This window comes from Carassius gibelio, chromosome B16, assembly GCF_023724105.1.
Source record: "Carassius gibelio isolate Cgi1373 ecotype wild population from Czech Republic chromosome B16, carGib1.2-hapl.c, whole genome shotgun sequence".
NCBI lineage: Eukaryota > Metazoa > Chordata > Actinopteri > Cypriniformes > Cyprinidae > Carassius > Carassius gibelio.
In genome coordinates this window covers 28,969,337-28,996,849 of record NC_068411.1, presented here as the reverse complement: position 1 = coordinate 28,996,849, position 27,513 = coordinate 28,969,337, and the positions used below count along the sequence as shown (strand labels likewise).

Below are 27,513 nucleotides of genomic sequence, written 5' to 3'. Positions count from 1 at the left end.
TGACTTTTTTTTCTTCTCTGGAAGAAATGTTATTACGGATTATGAACCCATTTTGGCCAGAAGTGATGGTTTGAAGGTTTGAAAATATCTGATGGATTTGTTTCTTACAAACTCGCAGCTTTTCACTTCACGAGACATTCACTGACGGACTGGAGTGATGTGGATTATTATTGTTTTTATCAGCTGTTTGGAATCTCATTCTGACGGCACCCATTCACTGCAGAGCATCCACTGATAAACCAGTAAACTCATGTAAATCTTGGATGACTTGATTGTGAGTACATTTTACGCGGCTCTAACTGCAAATGGAGAGACTGGACACACATGACTGCATGATTTTGCTCTTTTAATTTCCCCAGCACTGAATCACTGACACATGAAAGCCTGCTTTTTATTTGACCACCCTGAGCAGTTTAAGCCCGCCTCCTCATATTGTGTTCTCATACACGTGACATGCACATTTCAACAAGTAGCTTTCAAGCAGATGAAAGTTGCACGCGCTAGAGAAACACGCCAGACACGGATGTGTGGTTATACACATATAACACAGATCATCAGCTGAAAGGAAAAGACAAGTATTCTAATAATTTCTGACAGGAAGCAGGAAATGTTTGTGTTGATCATATAGTGTGCAACAGCGTCACCTGCTGGACACCTAGGTAAAAGTGCAATTATTTTAGCCAGGGTGAAAGCACTGTCTACAGCCTAACATTGCTTATTGATTTATAATGTGGACTTGCATGGATCAGTGAAGCATGATGACATGATCTAAAATCACTTGAATGATTTTAATAAAGTGATGTTATTACATAAACTGCAGGAATAGGGTGCAGTATTGCAGAAAATATCATTACATGGACTCAGTCTGTCTTTTGTGACGTATCCTGTCTTAAGCTGAGCTTTCTCCAGCAGCTATTGTTTTCAGTATGTGGGTTTACAAGGCTTATAAAACACAAATGGCTTTACTTATATGTGATTGTATAGGCCTTACTGAAAAAAAAGGTTGAGGTAATGATACAAAGCAATGCAGACTGGCATTTTTCATCATATTATTAAAGTACAGTACCCTTGATTTTGAATAATCATCACATTTGAGGTATTCCACATATAGGAAGAACAGAAATAGAAAGAAGTAAGAATATGTATATATATCACATTATAGGAGATATGTGCTACAACTATCCAAAACAGGCCTCACTTCATGCAATATGGCCATATAAGATTTCATTTCCTTGCAATAGGGTGGATTTTGTCTTCACAAAGACAACTGGCTGGACAATACTCGCTCACGAAGGAGTGGTCACAAGTGGCTATTTCTTTCAGTTCATCGCAGTTGCTGAACGTGTTGATGTACGGACATGGATTAGCTAGAAGAAGAATTGAGAATTGAAAGTCAGTCTTCTCAGAATCGCATTCAACTCATCATTGTGCAACTAAAAACAGAAATGCACTTACTGCACAGACCGTCTTCACAGTTGCCTGGACAAGCGGCACACGGTTCGCCCTGCGAGTACGGCGGGACTCCTCTGAAATTCCCTCTGAAATGGAAGAAGAAACATGGATGAACACCTCAAATTGTGTTTTATTTTAGGAATAAAACCTTGAAATATCACATAGACGTACGCGCGGTAGTAATGGCATCCGTAGAAGTAGGAGTTTCCACACTTAGCCACGGCACAGCCGACCTCGTACGAGCTGTACCACACCACCTGAACACAAGCACTACATCTTACAATCTGCCACTTAACCATACTACAAACACATGCAATGCAATTCTGCCGAAAAAGAAGTGTGTTTCATTATATTAAATGTGCATCTGTAGTGCACTTACACGCCACACTTTCTTAACACACTTAAAGTGTGCTATATACTACTAAATACTACTCAAACTTAACCCCTAGGAAAATACAGTAGAGTAAATATACTAAATTGCATCTTCATCATTACAAATGTATAATTGCTAATACGTTTAAATAGACAACACACGAGTTTGAATATAAATTAAAGTATATTTTAGTTTACCATAAATGCATTCAGCAGTACACTTTGATCATATTTCAGAAATTAGAACTATGAAATCATATATTAAGTCCTACTAAAGTGGGTCTAAAAAGCACTCTTCAGCTTCACTGTAATACACTATAATCAGTTCATTGTAAAAATAACATGCAGTTAAGGTTTGCACTTATCTATTAAAGTATACAGCATTATTTTCAGTAAATAGATGTATTTTTAAAGTCTAATTAAATACATATTACAAAACAGGATACTTTGAAGAGTGCTGGTGATCAAACAGTTGACGGTAGCCATTGACTTCCATTGTATGGAAAAAATTGTGAAGTCACCAGCACTCTTTAAAAAAATTATGTTTCGTAATATATATATATATATATATATATATATATATATATATATATATATCATACATGACTGAAATATAAATTAAGAGCTACTGGCTTTTTACAAAAAAAAAAAAAAAGATGAATTGTTGCCATTTGAAATATATGAACGTCACCTGTGTGTAATGTCCAATCGACAGACCGTTGGTGGATCCGGTGGGATATTCATAATTGTTGACTTCGCTGCGCCAGGCATTTATCACTCTGGTCCATGAATAATCCTCAGAGGCCTTGAAAAGATTTTCACCCGTTTCATATCCTGTGCATTAGAGAGAAAAGATTCGATGAGGGAAACTGCAGCACTGCATCTGATGGACTGCAGGCTGCTTGAAATGATGAAATGATATGATTTAAAGGACCTTTTGTTATTTTGGACACTAAAGAATGTAAAAGAGGGCCTGATGTACTGTGTTAATACAAAGTGATTTTCAGAGATCTTTTACCAGTATTTTGAATTATGCTTTGCCAACTCAATGGATCCCTTTCCATTTTTCAATGTGTTTTTCTTACAGTGTATAGTAATAAACTTCAGTGCTGTAATGGTTCGCTGAAGTGAAACCGTCGAGAACGCACTGCATGTGACTGTGACACACACTGTCATTTCCTCCTTCATCTGTGTGGACTAGTCAGCATGTCAACACTTGCACAATCCTCCTGTATAAATATTGGGTCTATATGCATGTGGGTTGATGAAAGAAATCTTCTGTTTTCTCAGGTCTGAATTGCTTTGGTGGCTGTGGCCTCAAAATGTATTTGGACAGTTAAGCCACTTTTTTTTTTTATGTATGACTTTAACTATAATCATAACAAAATATTGAAGCAAAGATGTTTATTTAAAAGAAATATAGTACACAAATACTTATAAAAATTATATATATATATATATATATATATATATATATATATATATATATATATATAAAACAATGGATCTAGTGTTGAAGATGAAGGAAGTATTGTGTGACTTTTTTGTTTGTGATGTATCACACCTGTAGTTTAAAAAAAATCATCTAAACAGCAGTTAATTAAAATGCACTAAAAAGTTCATTTGTTCAAAGATTTATTATCTATGCATTAATATTAATATTTGTTATTAGTGATTTGGTTTTGGGATCAATGTAGTTTCCAATTTGTTTAAATATGCCAAAAAAGATCGTCCCAAATGTTAAATTAATTGAAATAATTTGATTAAAAAATAAATAAAAATAATTATAAATAATAAAATAATTATTTTACATTTATCTACTTATTAATTTTTTTATTCCAAGGCAGAATTTAGCTTCCATAAAATGTGTTACATTTTATACAGTAGTAATGTGCAAAAGTCTTAGGCCACTAGTATTTTAACCAACAAAAAAAGGGTCAGTTATTTCTTTGTTTTTCTGTAGTGTGTTAGTAGGATATGTTCGTTTACATTTCCAAACATTATTTTTGCAAACAAAAAAATCTCACTGGATTATTACAATTAAGGGTAAACATAATGTTTGGAAATGTAAACTGATATTTCCTACTGACACACTACAGCAAAAGATAGAAATAACTGACTTAAAACTATTTTTTGTTGGTGAAAATACTAGTGGCCTAAGACTTTTGCACAGTACTGTAGATTCAGGTCTTTCTGTTTATTTACAGACTTTTAAAAAACTGTTTCAACTTTCAATGTACAATGTAAACAAATACATGCATGCACAGACACAAACACATATATCTTTGTCATAAAATATTATAAATATTAAAGCATTAAAATATTAAAGTACTGAAATACTTCAGGGTTTCACCATTGGTTTGCTATTTGGAGGCATTATGAGCTTTATAAAGCTGCTTTAGAACTCCACGTACTATGAAAAGTGCTTTAAAAATAAAAGACCTGAACTAACTGTGTTTGTGGGAGACATACCGTCAATCATGCGGCTGCTCGGTGGTCCGTGTGTAATGTTACACTGATCAATCCAGCTCTGAGCTGACTGTGCCACAGCATCGCTCCAACTCTATTAATGACACAAAACTCTTTCCATTCAGCATATGGCAGAATTTCACTAAGATGCATGTGTAAAATGTGTATTATAAGGGAATGAATTACCATTTTGAGCATGTTGCTGGCAGTCGGCACCACAGCCCTTCGGAAGGCGTTGTGTACATCCACGATCTCCTGCTGGACAGAAGGCAGGTCCGTACAGATGCCTGTGAGGGCAAAAGACAGAACAATCAGTCAGAAGTATTTTCAGATGATGCATTTTAATGCATAGTAACCAGATTTATAATAGGCAGTACGGTAATATAAGCTTACCTGACTGGAAATCCCACCACATGAAAAGAGACAAATATGAAAGACTCAATTATTGATAACAAAACTATAATTAAACTATAACAAATCTTTATGCTTTACTGTATCTATAGATTACAGAACTGATTTCAAGCATGTTTCGTGACATTTTAAAATCATTAGAAACAAATTTAGTCAAAAGTTACTCATAACAAATAATAAGTTACCAGTATCATAAGCAAAATAGCCTTTTTTTGTTGTTGTTGTTGTTAAATCAGACTCACCAAGCTGCAGGCAGCGCTCATATGGAGCAACCCCAGGATACAAATTGTCACTGCAAACATTTTTGCGTCCTTCTGTCCAGCAGATTGCAGAGGCAGTGTGTAAAAATAAATAAATAACATAAAGAAGAAAAAATTTATGATTCAAAATTATTGTTTGAAAATATTAATTCTTTCATTTACACACACACACACACACATGATTTAAGGTTATAAAGTGTAATATATATATATATATATATATATATATATATATATATATATATATATATATATATATATATATATATATAATGTAAAACTTTTTTTAATTAAAGTAAAAAAAGTAAGATTTTTTTGTATAAAATACAAGTCGTAAGAAAGATAATCTAGAATATTTAAAAATCTATATATTTTTTACTACAATCACATTAAAAATGAAATTTTGAAAGTGTATTTCATAGTATAAGCTGCATAATAATAATAACACTAATAATAATAATAATAATAATAGTAATAAAAATAAAAATAAAAGCTAAATTAATTTAAATAAACATTTTTGAATATTGTGGATTTTTTTTTAAACAACAGTTACAGTTTCAATTTTGAAAACTCTTTTTGTAGTTCTTATAAAATATAAAGACCTAAAAAAGATTAAAAATAGAGGGGGAAAACTGTTTCATATTTAAAAAAACAATTTTATAATGCATTTGTAAATATTTTAAAGATAAACTCTAATTTAGATTTTTTTTTTTTTTTTTTTTTTTGAAAATGTAAGTTCTAAAAGCTTCATTTGTAGTCTTTTTTCAGATATATGCTATATAAAATCTAAATCAAATATAGTTGATAGGAATCCGACCTGCTCCTCACCTGCCCATATGAGATGTTGTGGTCAAGTCCCACACTATTCCCTTTATATTCCCAGCATCTTAATGATCTCAGGAACATGTTCCCATGTCAGCAGTGACATGTGACACCACTTGAGCAATATTTTCACAAAACAATACAAAACCTGAGAGGTTAATATTAGAAGCAAACATGAGAGTGCAAACACGAGGGTGTAGGTTTAGTTTAAAGAACAGCATGAATTAACCCACAGAAGAATGAGGCAAGATGTCTAAAGAACCTGCAAACAAAGCAACAATGATAAATCGAACGGACAACGTGGCAATGGACCAGAGTCTACAGCTAAAGAATAAACATTATAATTCTTTTTGAGAGGGATAATTAGTCAGAATTAAACAGAGACTGTAGACTTTACTTTCTGTAAATCACCCTCATGAATTCAGACTATTACAGTGTGACGTCTGCTATTGTGTACTGTATTTCATCATGGGATTTTTGACACCAGGTTTAGTCTGACTGAGCAAAATAACCCTACACTTGACCTGGATCATTAACAAACAGAAACATTAGAGCTATATCAGATAAAAACATTAAAGCTTAAAGCACTCTGTCACATTAGATGTGTCTCCAGGCCTTTACTTTGGTTTTTCAGAGGGTTATAATGCAATGGATGGTAATCAGTCTATTGCATAGAACTGACAATTTTTACATCATCATAAGACCTTTCGATTTCAATTGAACTATTCATTCCCTTGTCTCAGCTGGATGAGTTGTTGTATTCGATGGCATTATTCTGCTGCAGGAGTGAGAGGTTTATATTCCTGCAGTTAGTGACGATCACAATGCTCCTCATGAGTACAGTCACTGAGTGATAAATGCTGGATTTACAGCAGGCTGAGCAAATCTGCCATAAAGATCACTGCGTTCAGACTGGATGTCAGATGTTAGGTAAAGCAAACCGTTCACAATGAGCCATAATTAGGCATTTGGAATACGTTACATATTATATTTACATAGGCTTCGTTAGACACACACACTTAAAAAAACCTCAAAAAGTATTTTGAAGTTGTAAATGAAACTATTTAAGTTTTTTATACTTCTAAACTTCACATTTAATTCAGTATTACTTGCCATTTCTTTGAAATAGCATTTGCTTTATGAGTGATATTATATATATATATATATATATATATATATATATATATATATATATATATATATATATATATATATATATATATATATATATATATATATATATATATATATATATATTACATAAGAAATTAATCAAATGGAAAAACATATACAAATTATTTCATTACTTATAATTTTCCTTGGTTTGTGACTTGGAAAGAATGCAAAATATATTTTCAGGTATATATTCAGGTCGCTACTTCCATGTTTAAGAAATATCAATGAAAATTTGAGTATTAATTAACTTTTTTCATTTGGACACATATATTATCCATGTACTCTATCTACATAATATCTATCAATATAATAAACCTAAATATAAATAAATAATATATAAATTTATACATTATAAATATGTATAATAAATATACACATTATAATATATACATAAATTACAGTATTACACTGGTATATTAAATTATAAATAGATATATAAATAGACAGAGATAGATTTTTAAACATCAAAATTAAGTAACAGTTCAAAGGTAAATGTATATGTTTGATGCTGACACGTGTCACCATTTCTAACAACCATGTGAGCTTTCTTGCAGTTTGCTTAAAGACTCTTGTTGCATGACGAAGTACAATTAACCCATGTAGTCTCTCTTTTAAAATCACTGAAATGGCATGCATAATAATTCCACAATAATAAGTCACTGCTCGAATTGTCACGTCAACAATAAAGTAAAGGGTTACACTTCTTTCAGAAAGGATTCTGAAAGAATATATATAAAAATCAAAAAACTACAAAGCACCTGCATGAACATGAGCTCCGAGGCCAAGTAGGACCAGTAGGAGGCACTGTGGAACCAAAAATAGATTTCACACACAAACTTTCTTCAGGATGTCTTACACTGGACTTATATGTGTGTTTATACATTTGGTATCAAAGTGGTTTTCAAAGCAAGGTTGATGTTGATGTTGCTAGGGTCAATATTAAATGCAATATTTAATAACAACATATTGTACTGTATACAATATCCATATTGTATAATCCTAATAAATAGTATTAATAGTTTGGTTTTGAAAGACATTTTATCAGAGTGATGCCTCAAAAAAGCCAAATTATGAGTCTGTCTGAAATATGGGTTCATCACTGTAATCCAGACATGATCTCAGATGACCTCAGCATCAGACGAAAGGTCATCAGAGGTCATGCAGTGCGTGTCTCCTGTGTGGAAAGCTTGGTTTGGTCCAGAGAGAGCATCAGCATCAGCTGATGCAGAGCAGGAGTGAGTTTCCTCGTCTTCTGCTGCTCGGCACACTTTTGGGTTTCCTCTAACGATGCAGTCAGTGAAGTGTTCAGTGTTGCCGTAGTGCTCTTTATTTTCACAGGGATTACGCAGTGATTAGTTCGCAATAAACGCAGCGGTAATTACACAGTGGGAGCTCTCATTTTCCACCATCTCTCCTTCCTCTCTTCAAGCTTCAATCTGGTCGACATATCAAACATCTCAAGCTTTTTTGTGAGGTTTTTGACATACGATGGGGTCCAGGAATCTGAGAGCATTTCGTATAATTACTACAAAATGTTTCATTAGTTGTGAAAATTTGCTTTGGTAAGTGACTTACAGTATGTGCAGAAAATGCATCAAAGTATTTCAGTTTATTTGCAAGTATAACGTGTACCCATCTAGTCTAATAAAAAGAATATATATATATATATATATATATATATATTAGGGGTGTAACGGTTCACAAAATTCACGGTTCGGTTCGATACGATACACTGATGTCACGGTTCGGTTCGGTTCGGTTCGGTACGTTTTAGATACAGCAAAATGCAAAAACATCTCAACTTTTCAGAATGCCGCAAGCGCACCGCGGGTCATGTGACAAGAACTAACCAATCAGCTTCATCCTTTCCCATAACAACGTTGAAAACTCAGCCAAGATGAAGGAACAGCTGATCATAGTTGTATATGGATTGCAATTTTGAAATAAATTTAGTAGCAGAGCTACTGCAAGCGATTTTTAGAGCTGCAAATCCATTTATCCTTTGCTGAAATTTCCGCGTCTCATGGAGAGAGCACGTCATTGTTGCTTAGCAAAGACAGACGCCTCATGAGCGCTTCTGCCCGAGCGCTTTGGAAAGGAGGAGAAAGACGCGCTTAGCGTTTTCCACGCGTTTTTAGGAGCGATATGTGAACGGACCCTAAGGCGCTCGCTCACTCAGCACGCGCTGAAGGCTCATTGCAAAATGTCTAATGCATTTAACAGACCAGAAATATAAGATCCTAAAATAACCAACAGGTGTGATGTTTGGGTGCACTTTGGATTCCCTGTAAGCTATAATACTGGTGTCTAAATGCTGCAGGCATAGTTTGTTGCGTGCATGTTTCTCCTTTTTTTCGTCTTTTCCCAGATACTGACACAATAAGGTGATGTCGGCGTAAATGAGTTGACATGTTTCAAGTATTCACGCTGGTGTTTTTTTTTTTGTTTAAAGCAATGAAGCAACCGCGCGAAGCCCTCACTATATAGGATTTTAGAAAGAATGCAGAGCACTAGTGTAGTGTGCAAACTTACCACAGTGTGGATTTCAGAAAGTGTGCAAAGACTTCACGTGCACACTTACCATAACATGGATTTACAAATAATGTTCTAAGGAGGGGCTCTCATGTCACTCTGATCGAGCAGCTCATAGATGGAATCATGCATCTCAAACAATATGTTTGAGAGTCATCTTCTTTTTCTAGTCTGTTAAACGCATTGGCCATTTTGCAACGAGCCTTCAGCGCGTACTGAGTGAGCGAGCGCCTGACTGAGTCATAACATAACATAAACATAAGTTGGTGTTTTTTTCTTCTTCGGGAGTGTCAGGGGCGTTGCCTGTTACGTCGTTTGGGTTATTGGGCTACCTTGTTGAACGCATATCATTATATTTCTCTTTTTTTTTTCCAAATATAATTAATTAGTCCAACGAACCGTTCGGTATGCATAATGCGTACCGCGTACCGAACCGAAAGCGTCGTACCGAACGGTTCAATACGAATACGCGTATCGTTACACCCCTAATATATATATATATATATATATGTGTGTGTGTGTGTGTGTGTACACAAACTATTACATTACTTATTAATTATATTATAATTATAGACATTACAATATCATTTTATATAAACATTTATAACAAATTTTAAATATAAATTGTTTATCCAGACATGAATATATAGTATATATAAACATACGCACCCCTTTATATAAAGTATTATATTGTCAGATATTGTAATCAATAATTCAACATACCTCATGATGAGTAGTTATCAGCGATTGTACTTGAGACAAGGATCAGTCACCAAAAGTATTTCCTGTTTCAGAAAGATTTGTATTCTTTCGTCTCGGCTCATGTCATTAATTTGTGTCCTGGGGTCAGTTGTGTTCTCGGCTGTGCATAAAATCATTATCAGCAGTCTTTGAAACGGGAACGTCAATCTTCTCGAGTGCCTTAAAGACAATATTTCCCATTAAAACAATTCTGATGAAATGCTGCAGCGGTGTCATTTTCATCATAGAGATGTGATGGATAAAATGATGCTGATTATGGTGCGATTCTGACGGGGCCGTCGTGTTTCCTTTCTCTCAGACCGGTCTGAATAATGGATTCACAGCTATGGGGGGCCGTGTCTGGGGTTCATGAAAAATACAGGCCCTTTCACCCCAGAACAAGCCACTGCCACAAAACCTCCCCAGAGGAGAATGTGCATGCTCACAGGTCACTCTTTCACTGCTCAGCTACGTTTCACTGAAGCCCGCTTTGTTTCTCTCAAAACTCCGAAAACAGAAGCAAAAGAGAGAAGTGTTTCTTACACTAAGAGCACAAGTGATCTGGATCATTTAAGTTAGCTTAGGGTCATTTTGAGTGCATGCTTTGGTATCATTGCAAATCTGAGCACATTTGAGATATGGTCTCTCCTCACCTCCTTGAAGCTCTCGAATGTCATCCTCTGTTTCATGTACTCAATCCGGACCATTGCTTTTACAAGAACTGGTGGCGTTTCTCCTTCAGTGACTTCGTGAGCTTTGGTAGACAGAAAGATGTATTCATAATACTGATTCTTACACAAAGCTATCTTTCAGTAGATTTAGAATATAACGCATGGGTTGCATGTTTACAGTCATGGACACTTGTTATATAGAAAGAAGCCATGCAAATATTCTTGAATGAACTATATATTACAAAATATAATAGAAAGTATACTGACCTCCTTTATTTGATCAAAATACAATAAAACAGTCATTTATAAAATAATAATTATTATTACAATTATGAATATGTAATATCATGTAAATGAATTTACTATAGTATTGTCAATGTTAATATTGTTAAATAAATAATTATTAATGCTATTACAATTAAATAACTGTTTTATTGATTTTAAAATGTAATTCACCCCTGTAACGGAAAAGCTGAATTTTTTTAGTCAACTTCAACAGAAAACTTAGGATATGTTTTTTATGGATCACTTTTGTTTCACTCATGTTTCCATTTTGGAGCGCAACAGTCCTGCAAGTCATGCAAATAATTGTTAATATACAGAAAGATGCTGTGTAAATATTCTATAATACTTTTTTTTAAAGAATCATTTTACAATGTAAAAAATACAGTAAAAATGTAAAACATTATTTCAATTAAAATAACTATTTTCTATTTTAATATATTTAAAAATCTAATTTATTCATGTGATGACAAACCTGAATTTTCAGTTGCATGAATCACTCTTGTTTCCTTTTTGGAGCTCAACAATTTGATGTCTAAACTAAAGTCGTTATGAAATTAAAATTTAGCTGTTTTCTAAATTGTACTTTTGTGCATGTTTTATTTTTTATTTCTACTTTTATTAAATTTTTTTGACCTCATAATTCTTAGTCAAAATGTCTTGTGGTCAAACAACAAATTTCTCCATTCATTTTATTAAAATAATAATTTCACAATGTAAAAAATACAGTAAAAATGTAAAACATTATTTCAATTAAAATAACTAATTTCTATTTCAATATATTTAATAATCTAATTTATTCCTGTGATGACAAACCTGAATTTTCTGTTGCATGGATCACTCTTGTTTCCTTTTTGGAGCTCAACAGCCATGCAGCTCATGCACATAATCGTTGATACATATAAAAAGGCTATGCAATTATTCTTAAGTGTTCCACAAAATAAATCAGTTTGGAGGGTACAAACTAAGTTGCTCTCCATTCAACCTCTTTGAGGTCTTGGAGAAACAATTGAGATACAACAGATATCTCCTTGCAGAATTTTCACTCTGTTTACAGTATTTTGCTTATTTCCTTGCTCTTTCAGTCCTCCACATGCTGAGCTCTTATCATTGCTTTATTATGTCCCTGTAATTTGTAAAATAACTGCTCCCGCTCTCTTGTTCTCCCTTTTATCCATCTCCCTTCCCCTCGCCTTCGCTCTCTCTCTCGCTCGCTCGCTCTCTCTCGTACTCAGCACCTCCTCCTCTATCTCCTTCTCCTCAGTTGGATTCTTCAGTCGGTGGGCAGGAACTGTGTCGGTTTCTGAAGAAGCCCAGAGAGAGAGATAGAGAGAGAGAGAGGGGGGCGTGAACTGTCTCTGGGTCATCTCAGACAGTCAGAGAGAGAGAGAGAGCGAGAGAGAAACAGACGGCACGCAGGCAGCAGGATACAGGAGGTATGTCAGAGGATGTGGTTTCCCTGAGCTTGCAGAACATTGCACAGACATACTTTGAGCATGACCTAAGGGCAGCACACAAAGTGTGTTTTCTGCGCTCCACTAGCTGCCTGCCGCAGGAGGACTGATCTGATCGGGATCCTCGCTTCTTCTTATTACTGTGCCGTCACATCCAAAGGGAAACGTAGAGCTGCTCTCTTGGTTCAAGCGGCGTACAGTGGATCGCTGACTCAAACTTGCAGCCTCTGCTTGTCGACAGCTCCACAACAGGTAAGCGGTCTGTTTCCATTGATTTTCTCGCTTCATGAAGCATGCTGCCTCTCTAGGAGGAAAGCAAACATGACAACAGTGCTGTGATAAAGAATCAAACATGGAAAGCCACAAGCCACAAGTTTGCCACTGTGTGATGCGCTACAGCGAAAAGCATGCTGCTTGTAATCACACAGATCAATGGTTTAGTTTGAGTCACATGTACAAAGTGTGATACTGACAGGAAAACTGCAGACTTGCCTTCGATGCTTGACCATTGGCTTTTTTAAAGAAGTGTTAGAAGATTTTGGTGAGAGAACTCCTGAATAGCATTAAACTGTGTCCTACATGAAGTCAAACATCAGCATTAAGTAACATCATTTGTGCTCACACTGAAAGCGAAAATGCTGAATCTGAAGATATTTGATGTCTAAACTAAAGTCGGTATGCAATTAAAATTCAGCTGTTCTCTAAATTGTACTTTTGTGCATGTTTTATTTTTTATTTCTACTTTTATTTTATTTTTTGACCTCTTAGTCAAAATGTCTTGTGGTCAAACAAAAAAATTTCTCCAGTCATTTAGTGTGCATAAATCCCTTTCTTTAAGTCAGCTGCAAGCTCACATTCAGATCCACCATCCAATCAACATCAGATGGAAAGAAACAAGTCCCCACCCTACATCTTTTTCTATTTCGTTAATTTGTTTCTCTTGGAGGTACATCACAACAAAAGAAAAACATATCTATTGCTACTTTTGTTTTATCACAAGTTTACTATCAGCTACTGTTATGTGTAGCATACTTTTGGACCAATGAGTTTACACTGTAGGTGGGGCTTCCTTATACAACAACAGTGCCGAAATATAAACCAACAGCCCAACAAAATTTGCTGTTGATCATAGCATAAAACATAAAAAAATAACCTTTAGAGAATATTCTAAGCTTTTTTAGGCTTTTGCACAAAAATTTCCCTGCCATGTTCTAAAAAAGCTAGTTTATGGGAATCATTTTTTTTTACACTATGATATTAACTATACATTATGAAATATTTATTGTTATTTTAGTGTTAATTAATGTAACTGTAGTTTTTCTGAGTATTGCTATTTTTAATAAAATTTTATTTTTATAATTTAATTATTTTAGAAATTGTATGTACTTGCCATTTTATTTGTGCCATTTGTACTTGCCATTGGATTTTCTATTTATATTTAATTAATTTACATATATATATATATATATTTTTTTTTTTTATATAACTATTTTTTTATATAACTATTTTTTAAATTAAAAATAGCTATTTAATTTAAAATGTTGAAATTTTGTATATACATCTTTGGCAGTCTGATCAAATAATAAAATTGTACAAATTGTACAAAAATTTTACAAATCAAAGCCAAAACTGGAAGGTCAAGATGAGTGCATTGCATTGTTGCACTGTTCTTTCTTGAGTACTTCTCATTTTCATGTACTAGTTTATCAAATAATTCTTACATGCATATAGAACATGTGCATACTGAACACAGCATGCATACTGAATTTTACTGAAAGAGTATGAGTAGTGTGTTAGTATGCTAATCTATACACAGTCTAATTGTGCTGTTGATGCTAGTAGGCGGTCCCGCTAACAGTCCCTGTCAGTCATATTGCCAGAAATTGCCAACTCTCATTATAAATGAATGTCTTACAGACGCAAATAGCTGTCAGTGTGAACGCCCTTTAAGAAAGGAATGTAAGAAAAAAGAATTAATCAATTCCAGACGGTGGTTCAGAGGCTGTGTGCATTGAGTTGTGCTGTGCCGGGCGCCTCAGGAGCTGACACACAGAGCTGCTGTTGTCATGGAGGAATCTGGTGCATCATATCACAGGCTAGTCACCTCCGACCCCACGCATTATCGCTATTAGCGAGTTACTGGAGAAAAATGCTGACTTCAGTGTCATATGTGCATCAGCAGGACCTTTTTATTACAGCTCAGTGGTTGTTTCCTTGGGAGAGAAAACAAATACTCGATTTTGTGCAATTTCAAAAAGAAATATGAATGGTACTCGCCAGTGTCAATGAGGGTGCTGTGAGTTGTTTCCAGCTGGGTGCTGCTCTGTAGACAACCTGCAACAACAAAGTAAGATTTTAAATCTGTTTTACTGTGCCCTTGTGACATTTCAAAGTTTGCTCACTACTGATAAAAAAAAAGTGCACATTAAAAATGATCATAATTTTAACAGTAGAAGGCTGTAAATGCCATGATGAAAACCTGTTAAGTCGTTAACTGTAAGTCCCCTTACCATATACAGTGCAAAACTGTAAATCTAACAGGACATTTAATGCAATTTTAAATATATTATAACGTATAGCAAAAAAGTAAATATTGTATCATGCAAAAGAGTAGCAACAAACATCACAGGTCAAATAACATATTTAAGTTTAGTATTAAAGTAACTAGTGGTGCTTGACTTACTAAACATTAATGAGACTATTGGTGACTAGACAATAAGAACAGAGCTATTATTAATAACATTAGTTACTCTTTACATGTAAAATATATATCCAAATATATCAGATTACCATATGCATGCTTTTTTTCCCCACACATGTCCCTGCCAGGATTTTTTTAATTGCCTAAAATGTCCAGATTTTGGCTTTATTTTCCTACAGAGATGCTCTCTAGAGTCTGTTCTCTGTAAATCCCACCTTCTCGCACGTCACGATTGTTCGATTATGTATAATGCCTTATTGCTCAGACTTCTTTTACTCATTACCTTCAACAAATATGAAAACAAAGCCAAAACCCGGACATTTTTGGCAATTTAGAAATCCTGGCCAGGACTAAGATGATGTACTAGTCACCCTAAATAATACTGGTATTAATGTGGAAGGCATAATTAACATAATTAGGTTTTTGATGAAAAATATGTATGTTTGGGACTTTTGGAAGTAGACTGGGAATGTTTGAGACTGGCTTTAACAGTGGCGGCCTTTTTCATAGAAAATCTTGTGAATAACAACTTGATCTGTAATTTCCTTCACCTTATAAGTCGCACGCAGCAAAAGTGTAGCTAATTGCATCTTTATGACCCCTGCAGCTGTGTATTCTACCTGTATCATCATCGGAAGCTGGGCTGGTGTTTTAGGAACATGATTAATACACGTGAAGCTTCAATATTTTGGTAACCTAATTAGGACAGAGAATCCTCTCTTGTGCTCAATTAAATCTAATTTAGATAATTGGAACGCTTCGAGTGCATTCGAAACTTAATTACGACATCCTTCCGAGACGTGACGCGCAAAAAGCCCGGTGTGTTATTCGCCTGGCTGTACCTGTGATCTCTGAACGGCTTCTCCTCGCGTTCAATTAGGGCAGGCTCTCCTCTGCTCTCTCTGAGAGAAAATGTACATCTCCTCTCCTGTGATTAGACAGCCTACAAATCAGATGTCACATTCGCTGTCTGTGCCGCGCATTCGGCACCTTCTCCGCAGCTGAGTCAGTTGAGGAGATGAAACGCAGCTTTAGCTGTGCGCCTTGATGGAAGATAAATGGTAATTTTTGTTCTTCTCCAGCGTGAGGTGCCACTTTGAACAGATTACGCTTCCTGAATGTGAGCGTAGATTAGGTTCTTCCCTCCTGTCGCAGCGACGAGCTCCTGCCACAAATATTCAGGCCGCTGGCGATGCCTAGGCACAACACAGAGCAATCAAAGCAGGAAAAATGCAAGCGCTGCAGGAAAACACACGCAGAATAAAACAGCTTTAATACTTCTTGAAGACTCATCGTCTCGCTTGGTAACGAGTGGCTGGGAAAATTGCAGCGATATTGATTGAGTCGTGTTCGGGAAGGACATGTCGATACTTTGCTCGAGTGCAACAGAAGTTGAGCTTTGTTTTAAAAGAGGAACAGATTCAAAAGAGACTAAATGATTTAATTCTCACTTTACAAATTAACTGGATTGTTTCCATTGAAAACAGTCTCACACGTTTCACAGCATACTGTCTCACATATGGGCACTGGGGTGGGTGCTAGGACAGAAAATATCACTTTTTTTCTTGAAAACAAAGGTTTTTATTGGCATAGAGAGTTCCATGAACATTTTACATCAATAGAATCTCAAAAGATTCTTTAAACTCTTAAAAAAATAAAGACTGACAAGGATTTGTTTTGCAGTGATGCCATTGAAGAACTATTCTGGGTTCCCTAAAGTTTCATTGAACAGTTCTTAAAACAACATTTAGTGTGAACATTTAAAAAATCTAAAGAACCTTTTGTGCAGTCGAAAGGTTCCATGTATGTTAAATATTTTTCAATAAAGAACATTTATTTTTAAGATTGGGTAATAGGAAAATGTTTATTTGATTATTCAAATGATTCCTTTTAAGAACTTTAGGGAACCACAAACGGTTCTTTAGCATTGCTGTAGAAACCTTGGAACATTTGATTTTAAGTGTACAGTCACAATATATTCATTTTTTTTTATTATTATTATTATAAAAATGGTTTATACATTCAGTGACCACAGGTAATGCCCATTTTAGGATAAAAATAATAAATGTAATACTTCAACAGAAGTATTTAGCTGTTTTCTCTTTTTATAAGGACACAATAAACCGAAAAATCGGATTATTCATAACAAATGAACAAGTGTGACAGTTTAAAAGAAATGTGACATTATGAAACACTTGAAGGAATAGTTGAATATAGGAGATATTTTGAAGAATGTTGTTAACCTAACAGTTGACTTTAGCCACTGACTTCCATTTTTTCTATACTATGAAAGTCAATGGCTACTGTCAACTGTTTGGTGATCAACATTCTTCAAAAATATCTTATTTTATCCCTTAAAAAAACGGACAAGAAAAAAACTAAAATTAAGAAACAATTACATTATTTAAAATAAAGTTGCTGACCATTTTAACTGACGTTGCTCTGCATTTTCCCCATAATTATTTTGTCTCCACATAATTATTTAATTTTTTCACAAAATATAATTATATAAACCATGTAATCTACTCATATCGACTAATGCAATAAATAAAAAAGTCTATAGCAAAAATCTGTGACATAATTCTACAATCACTGTGATATCGCCCAGCTCTTTAATAAATCAAATTGTATCGGTCTTGTATTGGTAAGAATGAAAAGGCATATAATCCAAATTAGAATCAGAGAAAGAGTGGAAGCAAGAGAAAGCGAAGATGAGAGAGAAGGAGAATATGAGAGAGAATCTCAAAGAAAGCGAATAAAGGGAGAGAAACAGACTGGGGAGATATTGCTCTCTTTTCTTCTCTTGGGTATGAAATCGTTGTCAAGGGGCCCGTTCCCATGGCAATTCCATCCGCTGTGTCTGGGTTTCCAGCGAGTCCATGCCCAGACCTTGGACGCTGAGCGGATGGGTTTTCTAGGTTCATGCTGAACAAAAGGGAAAGTACCCTCCTCCCTCAAACCCCCCATCCGAAGGGCTGCAGTGAAAGGGATTTTAAAGAGACAATCTGTCAGACGAGTTGCAGTGTGTCTGAAATTGGATTCAATCTATAATTGTGGCTTTTATTGTACCTGGGTTCCTATTTCTTCTAATTATCTATGAGCAAGCAGTGAAGCAGTGGCCAGGAACACAAGGTTCTGGAGCTTGTAAGGACATACAGTAGCAACGCTTTCCCAAGACACCAATTAACCCCAGTTTTATTGTCTAAATTTTGCTGTGACATTTTGTTTAGACTTGACATTATATTTACCCGGGAAGTGAGTCCTCAGAGGAAAGCTTGGTCTTCTGTATTTTGGCATACGATAGCTTTGTGAAGGAATACAGAAAATTAAGGCAACATTTTCTGAAAATCTTAAAGTGCATAATAATTTGTATTTATTTATTTATTTTAATCTTTGATAAGTTAATTAGATGTTTTTGCTAACTGATCAACCTTATCTAACATAGTTTAACAGAAAATTATAACAATTCTGCAGTTCTACTCAGCCGTCATTGAGTCTGTACTGTGTACTTCTATAACTGTCTGGTTTGGTTCAGCTACAAAATCAGACATCAGAAGTGTTCTGACTGCTGAAAGGATTATTGGTGCTCCCCTGCCCACCCTTCAAGAACTGTATACATCCAGAGTGAGGAAAAGGGCTCATAAAATCACTCTGGATCCCTCACATCCAAGTCACCCCATTTTTGAACTTTTGCCATCTGGCCGGCGTCTCAGAGCCGCAAATACCAGAACAGCAAGGCACAAGAACAGTTACTTCCCCCAGGCAATCTACCTCATGAACAGTTAAATGTTCGCCACTTATGCTTATGCAAACAAAAGTGCAACATCCTTATATTTATTTGTTACCCCTCCATCCTAGTACATCCCTGCATCTTTTTCAATCCTATCCCATTATCATTTATAGCACAATTTTTTATACACTTATTTATTTGGCTACAATTTTTTTTTTTTTTTTTTTTTTTTTTGTGTCTGTGTGTTGGTGTCTCTGTGTACTGGAAGCTTATGTCACTAAAACAAATTTCTTTGTATGCGCAAACATACTTGGCAATAAAGCTCTTTCTGATTCTGATTCTGATTTTTTCATTAGGAATTTTTTGAGAGTATTGCTTAGTATATATTATGTTTACCATGATATAAGTATATTTATGCATAAATAACACTATGATGATTTATATACAGTTTATTTGTAAAACAAAGATTTTACTTTGAGACTAGCATTTTTATCAGGCTCCTATGAAAATAAAATTATTGAAAATAAGACATTTAATAACTAGCTTATAAGCTTTGACTGAACCTTTTAACCTTTGACACAAATGACCTGACAAAAATGCAAAAAAAAAAAAAAACTGAAGTACTAAGATGTTTTTGCAATAAAAAAAAATGGTTTGAAAAAAAAAAAAACATCATAAAATATAAAAACAAATACCTGATGATATTAAACAGTGCCACTGATTAAACACACACATATAATTATTTTTAACTTTTAGTAACATTTTCCATTATGGTTCATATGGGGCTAAAAGTAAAAATTTCCCTAATTCATCTGCCCCCTCAAAAAAATCCCTCTATCTGTTTTTAGCATATTTAGATTACTAATCTAATGCTTTTACTGTGTCTTCTGTCTTGTTTGGATCTTGACACTGACATTGTCTGTTCAAGTGTGTTCACATTCCCTCACAATGTCCTGCTCAGGTGAGGGGTCTTTGTTGAGACCAGGACGTCCAGGAAGGAAGGAGGAAGTCCAAACAGGGAGACGGCCTCATTCCTACCCTAGGAGAGCAAAAAACATGAGTCAGGAAACCATGCCTTGTGCTTGATTTGCCACATTAAAGAAAATGGGTCAAATGGAGAGTAGTGTTTGTGAGTCTCTCTTTGAGGGAATGCATCTCTAAACACGAGCTGAACCGCAGCTTTGAACGGAGCCGCAAACCGTGACATTGAAGTTGTGTCCTTTGCAGACAGTTATTGAATTAGAGCAGTGAGGAATGCTGAAACCGAGCGGGGTCATCACAGACGGCTCATCGCTTCTCCCCGATGGGTTGTTGCTGGGAAAATTATAATTTTTTGCAAACATTTCCTGAGGCTCAAGATATAAGGCGCTTGCTAAGCACAGAGAGGTTGAGGAACAAATGAACGTTCATCAAAAGGCCTGCCAGGATTTTCTTTTTCATCAGTTTCACGTTCTGAAAAGTCACAGGAGAACGTTTTTTTTTTTTTTTTTTTTTTTTGGTCTTTCAATTTAGACTACCGTGCAATGGTATACTGGAAGTGAACTCTTTTCTTGTCAGTCTACAGTGCATGAGGGAGCTGTTGCCAGGTTGACTAGAGAGACAGTTCTGCCAAAAGCTTGTAGCGTGAAGCAGAGCCTCGGGAGGGAGTAGTCACTCTGAAATCATAAACATCTCCCACTTCTTCCGTCAGCTCTAAAAATACCTCGCCTCTTCGTTCATGGCCCCCCTCCTCGTCTCTATCAGCTATGCAAATATCAGACCCTCCAACCAACTTTGTTTTCCTCACGCGCCGCACCACCCCTCTCGTTTTTTATTTTGCTTGGTTTCTCTCTCTGACGGAGCACACGCTTCGCCTGTTGCCTCTAGAGAGAGCATGTGTGAGCTCAAAACATGGAGCGATGTCTGAAAAAGCCACTTTGTGCTTGTTGAGGTAATGTCAAAGACGGCTATTTTAGGGGCAGTCTGTTGTTTTTCCATCTGATTGAAAAATATCAGAAGAGAGTGATATTTGAAACAGACCTGACCTGCCTTTTAGGACAAACATACTGTTTAGCGAGTCAAAACATCTTTAACATTCAGGTTCTATAATACATGAATTATCATGATCCAACATAAAATCAAAATTGACAGTTGAATTTTTTTTATGAATATTCCTGGTCTAATGTGCAAATTTAAATAGTAATATATAATGCAATTATATATATATATATATATATATATATATATATATATATATATATATATATATATATATATATATATATATATAGTTCATTAGGATAGGAAAATATTCAGCCGAGATACAACTATTTGAAAATCTCACATCTCTAAAGGGGCAAACAATGGCCTTCAGAGTTGTCCAAATGAAGTACTTAGCAATGCATATTGCTCATCAAAGTTAAGTTTTGATATATTTATGGTAGGAAATTTACTAAATATCTTCATGGGACACAATCTTTACTTAACATTCTAATGATTTTTGGCATAAAACAAAAATCTATCATTTTGACCCATCCAATGTATTGTTGGCTAATGTGGCCATTGCTACAAATATACCTATGTGACTTATGACTGGTTTTGTGGTCCAGGGTTATATATCAATAACTGATTGATTGATTTTGGATAAAAAACTTGTAATCCTTTTAACTCAATTTAATAAAATGCTCTTCTTCTAAAGTGACTTTCCATTTTAACTCACATGAAGTTTCTTCTGATCACAAAAGCTGCATATATATTTTTTTAATGCAGCAAAAACAGTACAATTTTGAAATAGTATTACAATTTCAAATAGCAATTTCTTATAGCAATTTATTTTGTAATTTATTCCTGTGATGCGTAGCTGAATTGTCAACATCGTTACTCCAGTCTTCAGTGTCACATGATCCTCCAGAAATCATTCTGATATGCTGCACAGGAAACATTTTTTTATTATTATTATCAGTGTTTAAAAAGTGATGCTTAATATTTTTGTGGAAACCATGAACATTTTATGGATAGAAAGTCAGAAAAGCATATTTTGCAATATTATAAATACATTTACCTTCATATATTTTAAATTTAAAGCATCCTTGCTGAATAAAAGTATCAGCTTAAAAAAAGCACACTTTTCACAATCCAATCAATTACCAATGGACAAAAAGTCCTACCTTTCATTTAATTCTCATTAAACAGCCTGTTTCACTCAGAAACGTGCCATTACCGAATTAAAATCAGTCGTGCACCCATTTCATGTTGACTCCCCAAGCCAAAAAATCACTACAAGTCTAAAATCTTCCCGCACTTCATTTGTTCAATTGATCAGATTAGAAAAATCCAATTGCTGATGCATGACCGTTGTACCTGAGATGCCATTTCCCCGATTGGATTCAGCCACAGATAGCCGAACACATCCATTCACGTCCATGTCACTAGAAACAGTGATTCTTTTGACAGCGTTCATAAATCTGCATGGCCTCTCGTCTGGACCCTAATTAAAGTCGCCCAGCCGCTGGAGTTTCCGGCACGCTGTGCATTATCCTGACTCCTAATGAGCAATCTGCTCCTTGATTTTCTGTGATTGATTCTCACCTTTTCATTCGAGCGGCTCACCTCATTAACCGTGTATTCTCTAGAACCCTCGGCCGTCGCCGCCTCTCAGATTATGCTTCCCGGCCGCTGTAATTAGACAGGAACATAATAGAGAGTATTCTTCATCAATGGCCCACCCTAGGTTTAATCAGCTGGCCACAATGGGATATTACCTGCACCCTTCTGATCCGCTTGCGACTGTCGGCGGCTGTCACTTTAGATTTGGAAAAGGAAGGTGCTTTGGCTGATGAACAGAGAGCACTTTTGGCCTCTCGCTGGCTGGACGTGTTAATTCCCAGCCTGCCAGCTGAAAGATTGGGCTCCCATGATGTGCTGAAGCCCATTTATGCCTCTTATTTATTTATTTAGTAGTTGATTTCGTAATCTAGTGTGCCCTTAATTGGGTCTTTTTCTGCTTGCTTTCTGCCAAACAAGCACAGGATGAGGCAGTACCTGGCTGAAAGGAACTGTAGAACAGCAGCGTGCAGTTTTTTGCAGTGCACGCCTGGGTAAATTAATGTGGTACGTGAGAAAACGGACAGATTACTTTCCACATGGGAAACACCTGAAAGAAAGCAGAACGTGAATGGAGTTAGTCGTAATGAGATTGAAATCGAAATTGGAGTTTTGCGGTTTTGTAGTCCTTGTCTATTAGGTTTAAGGTCATCTATATGCTAGTGTACTGCTGAGCTGACATCTAAACCTTAAAAAGATATATGCAATATTTAAAAAATGTGCCAGACAGACAGATGAAGCCCTAAGCATATTAAACACAAAGCGGGACCTTGCATACTGTGTACAGTGACTAAAAGTATTGATGACTACAGCATATGCAAATTGTTGTTGAATAAAAAGTGAATGTCATTATAAAATAGAATGAGAACAGAATGAGAATGTCTCTCCCCTTTAGCACCACCTGCCACTGACAAGCAATAACAAGTACAAACGATGGACTATATTTGGAACTGAATACTCTGCAGTATATACTGTTTATGGCCTACTATTGTTTGAATAATATCATGTGAAACAGAATGCATTATGAAATTAATTAACAATAACAGAAGTTCGAACATTACACTGCATGTTTTAATAAGTGGTGTACAATCATCTTGGAAATTAAATATACAATATAATAATATAATTATCTTATTATTAGTGGTAATAATAATCATTTAAAAACTTAATAACAAAAAGAATCATTATTATTTTTAAATATCTAATTTGTTACTTGTACATTTTTATTTAAATTGTATAATTTGTAGCATCATTAATGTATTATAATTTTTAATTTCTATTAAAACTATTACATGAATATTGATTTTAACAATAATGAAGCGTAATAATACAATTTACCAATTATTGTCATAATTTTACATAATTATTTAATGTTGATAAATAATTTAAAAAACGATTAAATATATATACATATATATAAATAATGAATAATTTATCAGGAAAGGTCCACAAGCCGGGATTCGAACTAACGACGCCCAAAACACTATGGTGCTATATGTCAGTGTGCTATCCCATGAGACTATTAGCACCGATTTAACATTTAATTTTAAATAAAGATATTTTGCATTTCTTTTAAATATTATTTTGTGACAACTGGAAGGTCAGATTGAGTGCATTGCATTGTGTGACATAAATTCCATGCAGTAATCTCTGTTGGCAACACATTTTGGCAAATATAGCAGATAATCCTTGTATTCTATAATGTGCAAAGATAAGCTTTCTATTGAAACAGTAAGAATGGCACTTTAATATGCTTTCAGAATATAGTCATTGTTTCTATCGAACATTGTTTTGGTGATGATGCATACAGTAAATAGTAAGTTATTGAATATATATAATCCCAAAAAAAAAAAATTTATCCATCAAAGCATTTAACACTCCTAAAATATAAGGTTCTTTATTAGCATCTATGGTTCCATAAAGAACATCCATGGAACTTTCCATTGCACAAAAGGTTCTTTTTAGTTTGAAAAGGTTCTTGAGATTATTAAAATGATCTTCACACTAAAAAACAAATAGGTTAAGAACAGTTCACTGAAAGGCTCTTTATGGACCCCAAAATGGATTTCTGTGGTATCGCTGAAAACCCCTTTTTGGACCCTCGAAGTTTAAGAGTGCACTGAATTTCAGGACAGCTCTGTTGTGTCTACACATGCATCTACATGAGTGTTGTTGTGAATGCTGAAGACATTGTTTGAACCTCTTTGTCTTTCTGACTGTATCTTTTTCATCTCAGGCTTAAGTGCGCACTCATTCGGCAGAAATGGGCTGCGGGTTGAGGAAGTTCCGTCAGACGGAAGACAACAGTCCGGGAAAGATTTACTCCACCCTCAAGAGACCGCAGGTGGAGACCAAGGTCGGGGTTGCATACACGTACCACCACGTGGACTTCCTGGTGGGGAAAGATGGTAAGCTGTCAGCCGTTCTCCTATCTCTGGTAAATTTACTCTGATATTCACACGTGATTTTTAAAAGGGACAATCGGCAGAGTTAGAAATGTTGAGGTAAGGATAATTTGCAAGGAACTTTTGAAAGGAGAAATCAAACCGTGGCATATGGAGATTCTCCAACAATGTTCCTTGATTCTTTGCTGCTCCGCAAATCCCCGAAGTGATGACACTTGCAAATGACAATCCCCAAATCCTCCCAGAATTCTCTCTGTGAATCACAGCTGCCTGCTAATACCGCAGCACGCGCTCCATGACAGACTGTACCTGGCTCTCTGGCAGTCGATGTGTTCCTGTGAGGAGGCTTTCAGGTGCACGGCAAGGTGTCTGTGATCTGTGAGGTGGCTGCCGGTGAGATGTTGGAGCCTGCGGGCTGTGAGGTGGCTAATGGGGGAAGATCCAGAGGGCCTTGGCTAAATATAGCTGTCAGTGTTGTTATTTCTCACTAACGGTGCTCGGCTTGGGCTCGGAGAGAGGGTGATGAGATGTAGTGTGAGCCAGAAGTCTCGCTGACATCTTACCCCACAGATCAGAATAATCATGTAAGGAGGATTTAGATCTATCTATCTATCTATCTATCTATCTATCTATCTATCTATCTATCTATCTATCTATCTATCTATCTATCTATCTATCTATATATCTATCTATGTTGATATAACCCTTCAAACTCCTTCAAACTAAATATTTTCCCCTAAACCTTCAAGCAAGTCTTTCAAGCCAACATTCAGGGCCCTATCATACACCCGACGCAATGCGACGCAAGGCGCATCGCAAGTTTGTTTGCTAGTTTCAGTCCGGTGCCATTCGCATTTTTCCATCCAGCGCCACGTCGTTTAATTAGCAAATGCATTTGCACCCATTTGTGCGTGCTTGTCTAAAAAAGAGGTGTGTTCAGGCGCATTGCTGGTGCATTGCTATTTTAAGGAGCTGAAAAAAGACAGCGCCATAGACCAACTCAAACCTGGTCTAAAGTCTAAAGTCAATGGCGCAATATGTTTTTGTTATTAAAAGAGCGCAATGGTAGAAAATGCGCCTCTGGGCGGGTCCATGGTGCGCGTTGACTTTGCTTATTACACACAGGGATGCGCATTACACAAACATGCCAAATATTAAAAACAAAAGGATTACAGTGTAAAATAATATTATTGTGTAGGCTAGATAAATATAAAAATGTAATGATGGATAGTCATTGCATGTATTAGAATTAGGCTACCTATTTGCAATTCAGCCTATTACTACTTATAATGATGAATGAAATTGGCGAATTACTTGAACAATCGTTCAACACACAACTCACGCACATATTAACTGTCTCATCGTGCGTTGCTTTGGTAGATTCCTGCTTGTCCTGTAGATTATCTTCTTTAACTTCACACACAAGCAGATCAGTTCCTTTGCTTGAGAAGCATTCAGCTTTTCTGCCAACAGTTTCCGCCATGTAAATAGCGATCCGCCATGGCGAGAACGCATCTCGCTCTTAAAGGGAATGGGAGATGACACTCTGACTCTGAATATTGAACGTTATGCCCATTACTCATTAAGAGAATAGGGACAACCCGTACCAAAATGCGCCCTGGTGCACGGACCGTTTTTTCCGTCGTTAAAATAGCAAAAGTGGATTTGGACACGCCCTGAGTGCACCGAGCCATGCTTACACTTTGCGTTTAGATCGTTAAAAAAGGACCCTCAAAGTTTGTGTTGAAAAAAACCTTTCTTTTCTAGTTAAACTGATTTTCTTTTAATTTTAATTTATTTCAATTTCACACATTCAAATGTGACTTGCAATTCTACATCCTGTTTCCACAATACTAAATTCAAATTCAGAAACGAAATTATTGCTTTGTCCGAGTATCAAAGTCTTAGATGTTTCTAAAGCAAAGAAAATAGACACAACAACACCGTTAGACTAGAGTAAGACTACAGAACATTGTTTTGTGGATATCACGGTAAAATTTGATGAAATGTGTTTGAGTTTAAATTGAAACCTTTCGATGTTTGATTGCAAACTTGAGCACAGTTTGAGGCATTATTGAGCTCACCTCTGCAAATTACCTGGGCCAAATCAACGTTCCAGATGACTGACATCTGAAATGACAGTTTGCCAGCGCTTTTACGGTAATAACTATAATAAAACAGCCTAGCTATGCGATTGCTCTATATGTTCTTGAGTTTGGCAAGATGGGTGCATATGTGCACTGCAGTGAGCACCGCAATACGAGAACTCTGTTATGTTTAGCAGTATTGGCCCATATCTCACATCCCCTACTACGCTTCATTTCTCCACACTGCCTCTACTCTATTATTGCAAATATATTGCTATTCATAAAGGAGTAGTTGCAAAGCACTTTAAAGGAGGGGGAGAACGAGCAGCAAATGTCTCATCTACAAGACGAAGACAATAAACTTTC

General features: G+C 35.6%; 2 protein-coding genes across 4 annotated transcripts in view; one reads left to right on the top strand and one right to left on the bottom strand.

The window, feature by feature from the left end:
- Nucleotides 1–373: 373 nt before the first annotated feature.
- Nucleotides 374–5,870, bottom strand: LOC127974761 (cysteine-rich venom protein ENH1). Its single transcript, XM_052578256.1, has 8 exons — nt 5,793–5,870; nt 4,687–4,690; nt 4,480–4,580; nt 4,297–4,387; nt 2,516–2,658; nt 1,624–1,709; nt 1,456–1,538; nt 374–1,367 (listed from the first exon to the last, which is right to left on the bottom strand). Exons 1-8 carry the CDS (start codon nt 5,868–5,870, stop codon nt 1,225–1,227), a joined length of 729 nt encoding a protein of 242 aa, XP_052434216.1. The 3' UTR covers nt 374–1,224.
- A 6,597-nt stretch (nt 5,871–12,467) lies between these two features.
- The window catches only part of LOC127974776 (raftlin), a 95,240-nt gene continuing 80,194 nt past the window's right edge, over nt 12,468–27,513 (top strand). For 2 of the 3 annotated variants that reach the window (XM_052578280.1, XM_052578281.1), the window contains exons 1-2: nt 12,468–12,894; nt 24,892–25,063. In XM_052578280.1, the coding sequence (XP_052434240.1) occupies nt 24,919–25,063 (145 nt within the window). In that variant the 5' untranslated portion in view covers nt 12,468–12,894; nt 24,892–24,918. The remainder of the gene's footprint in view (nt 12,895–24,891; nt 25,064–27,513) is intronic. The other variant, XM_052578279.1, reaches the window with a different exon arrangement.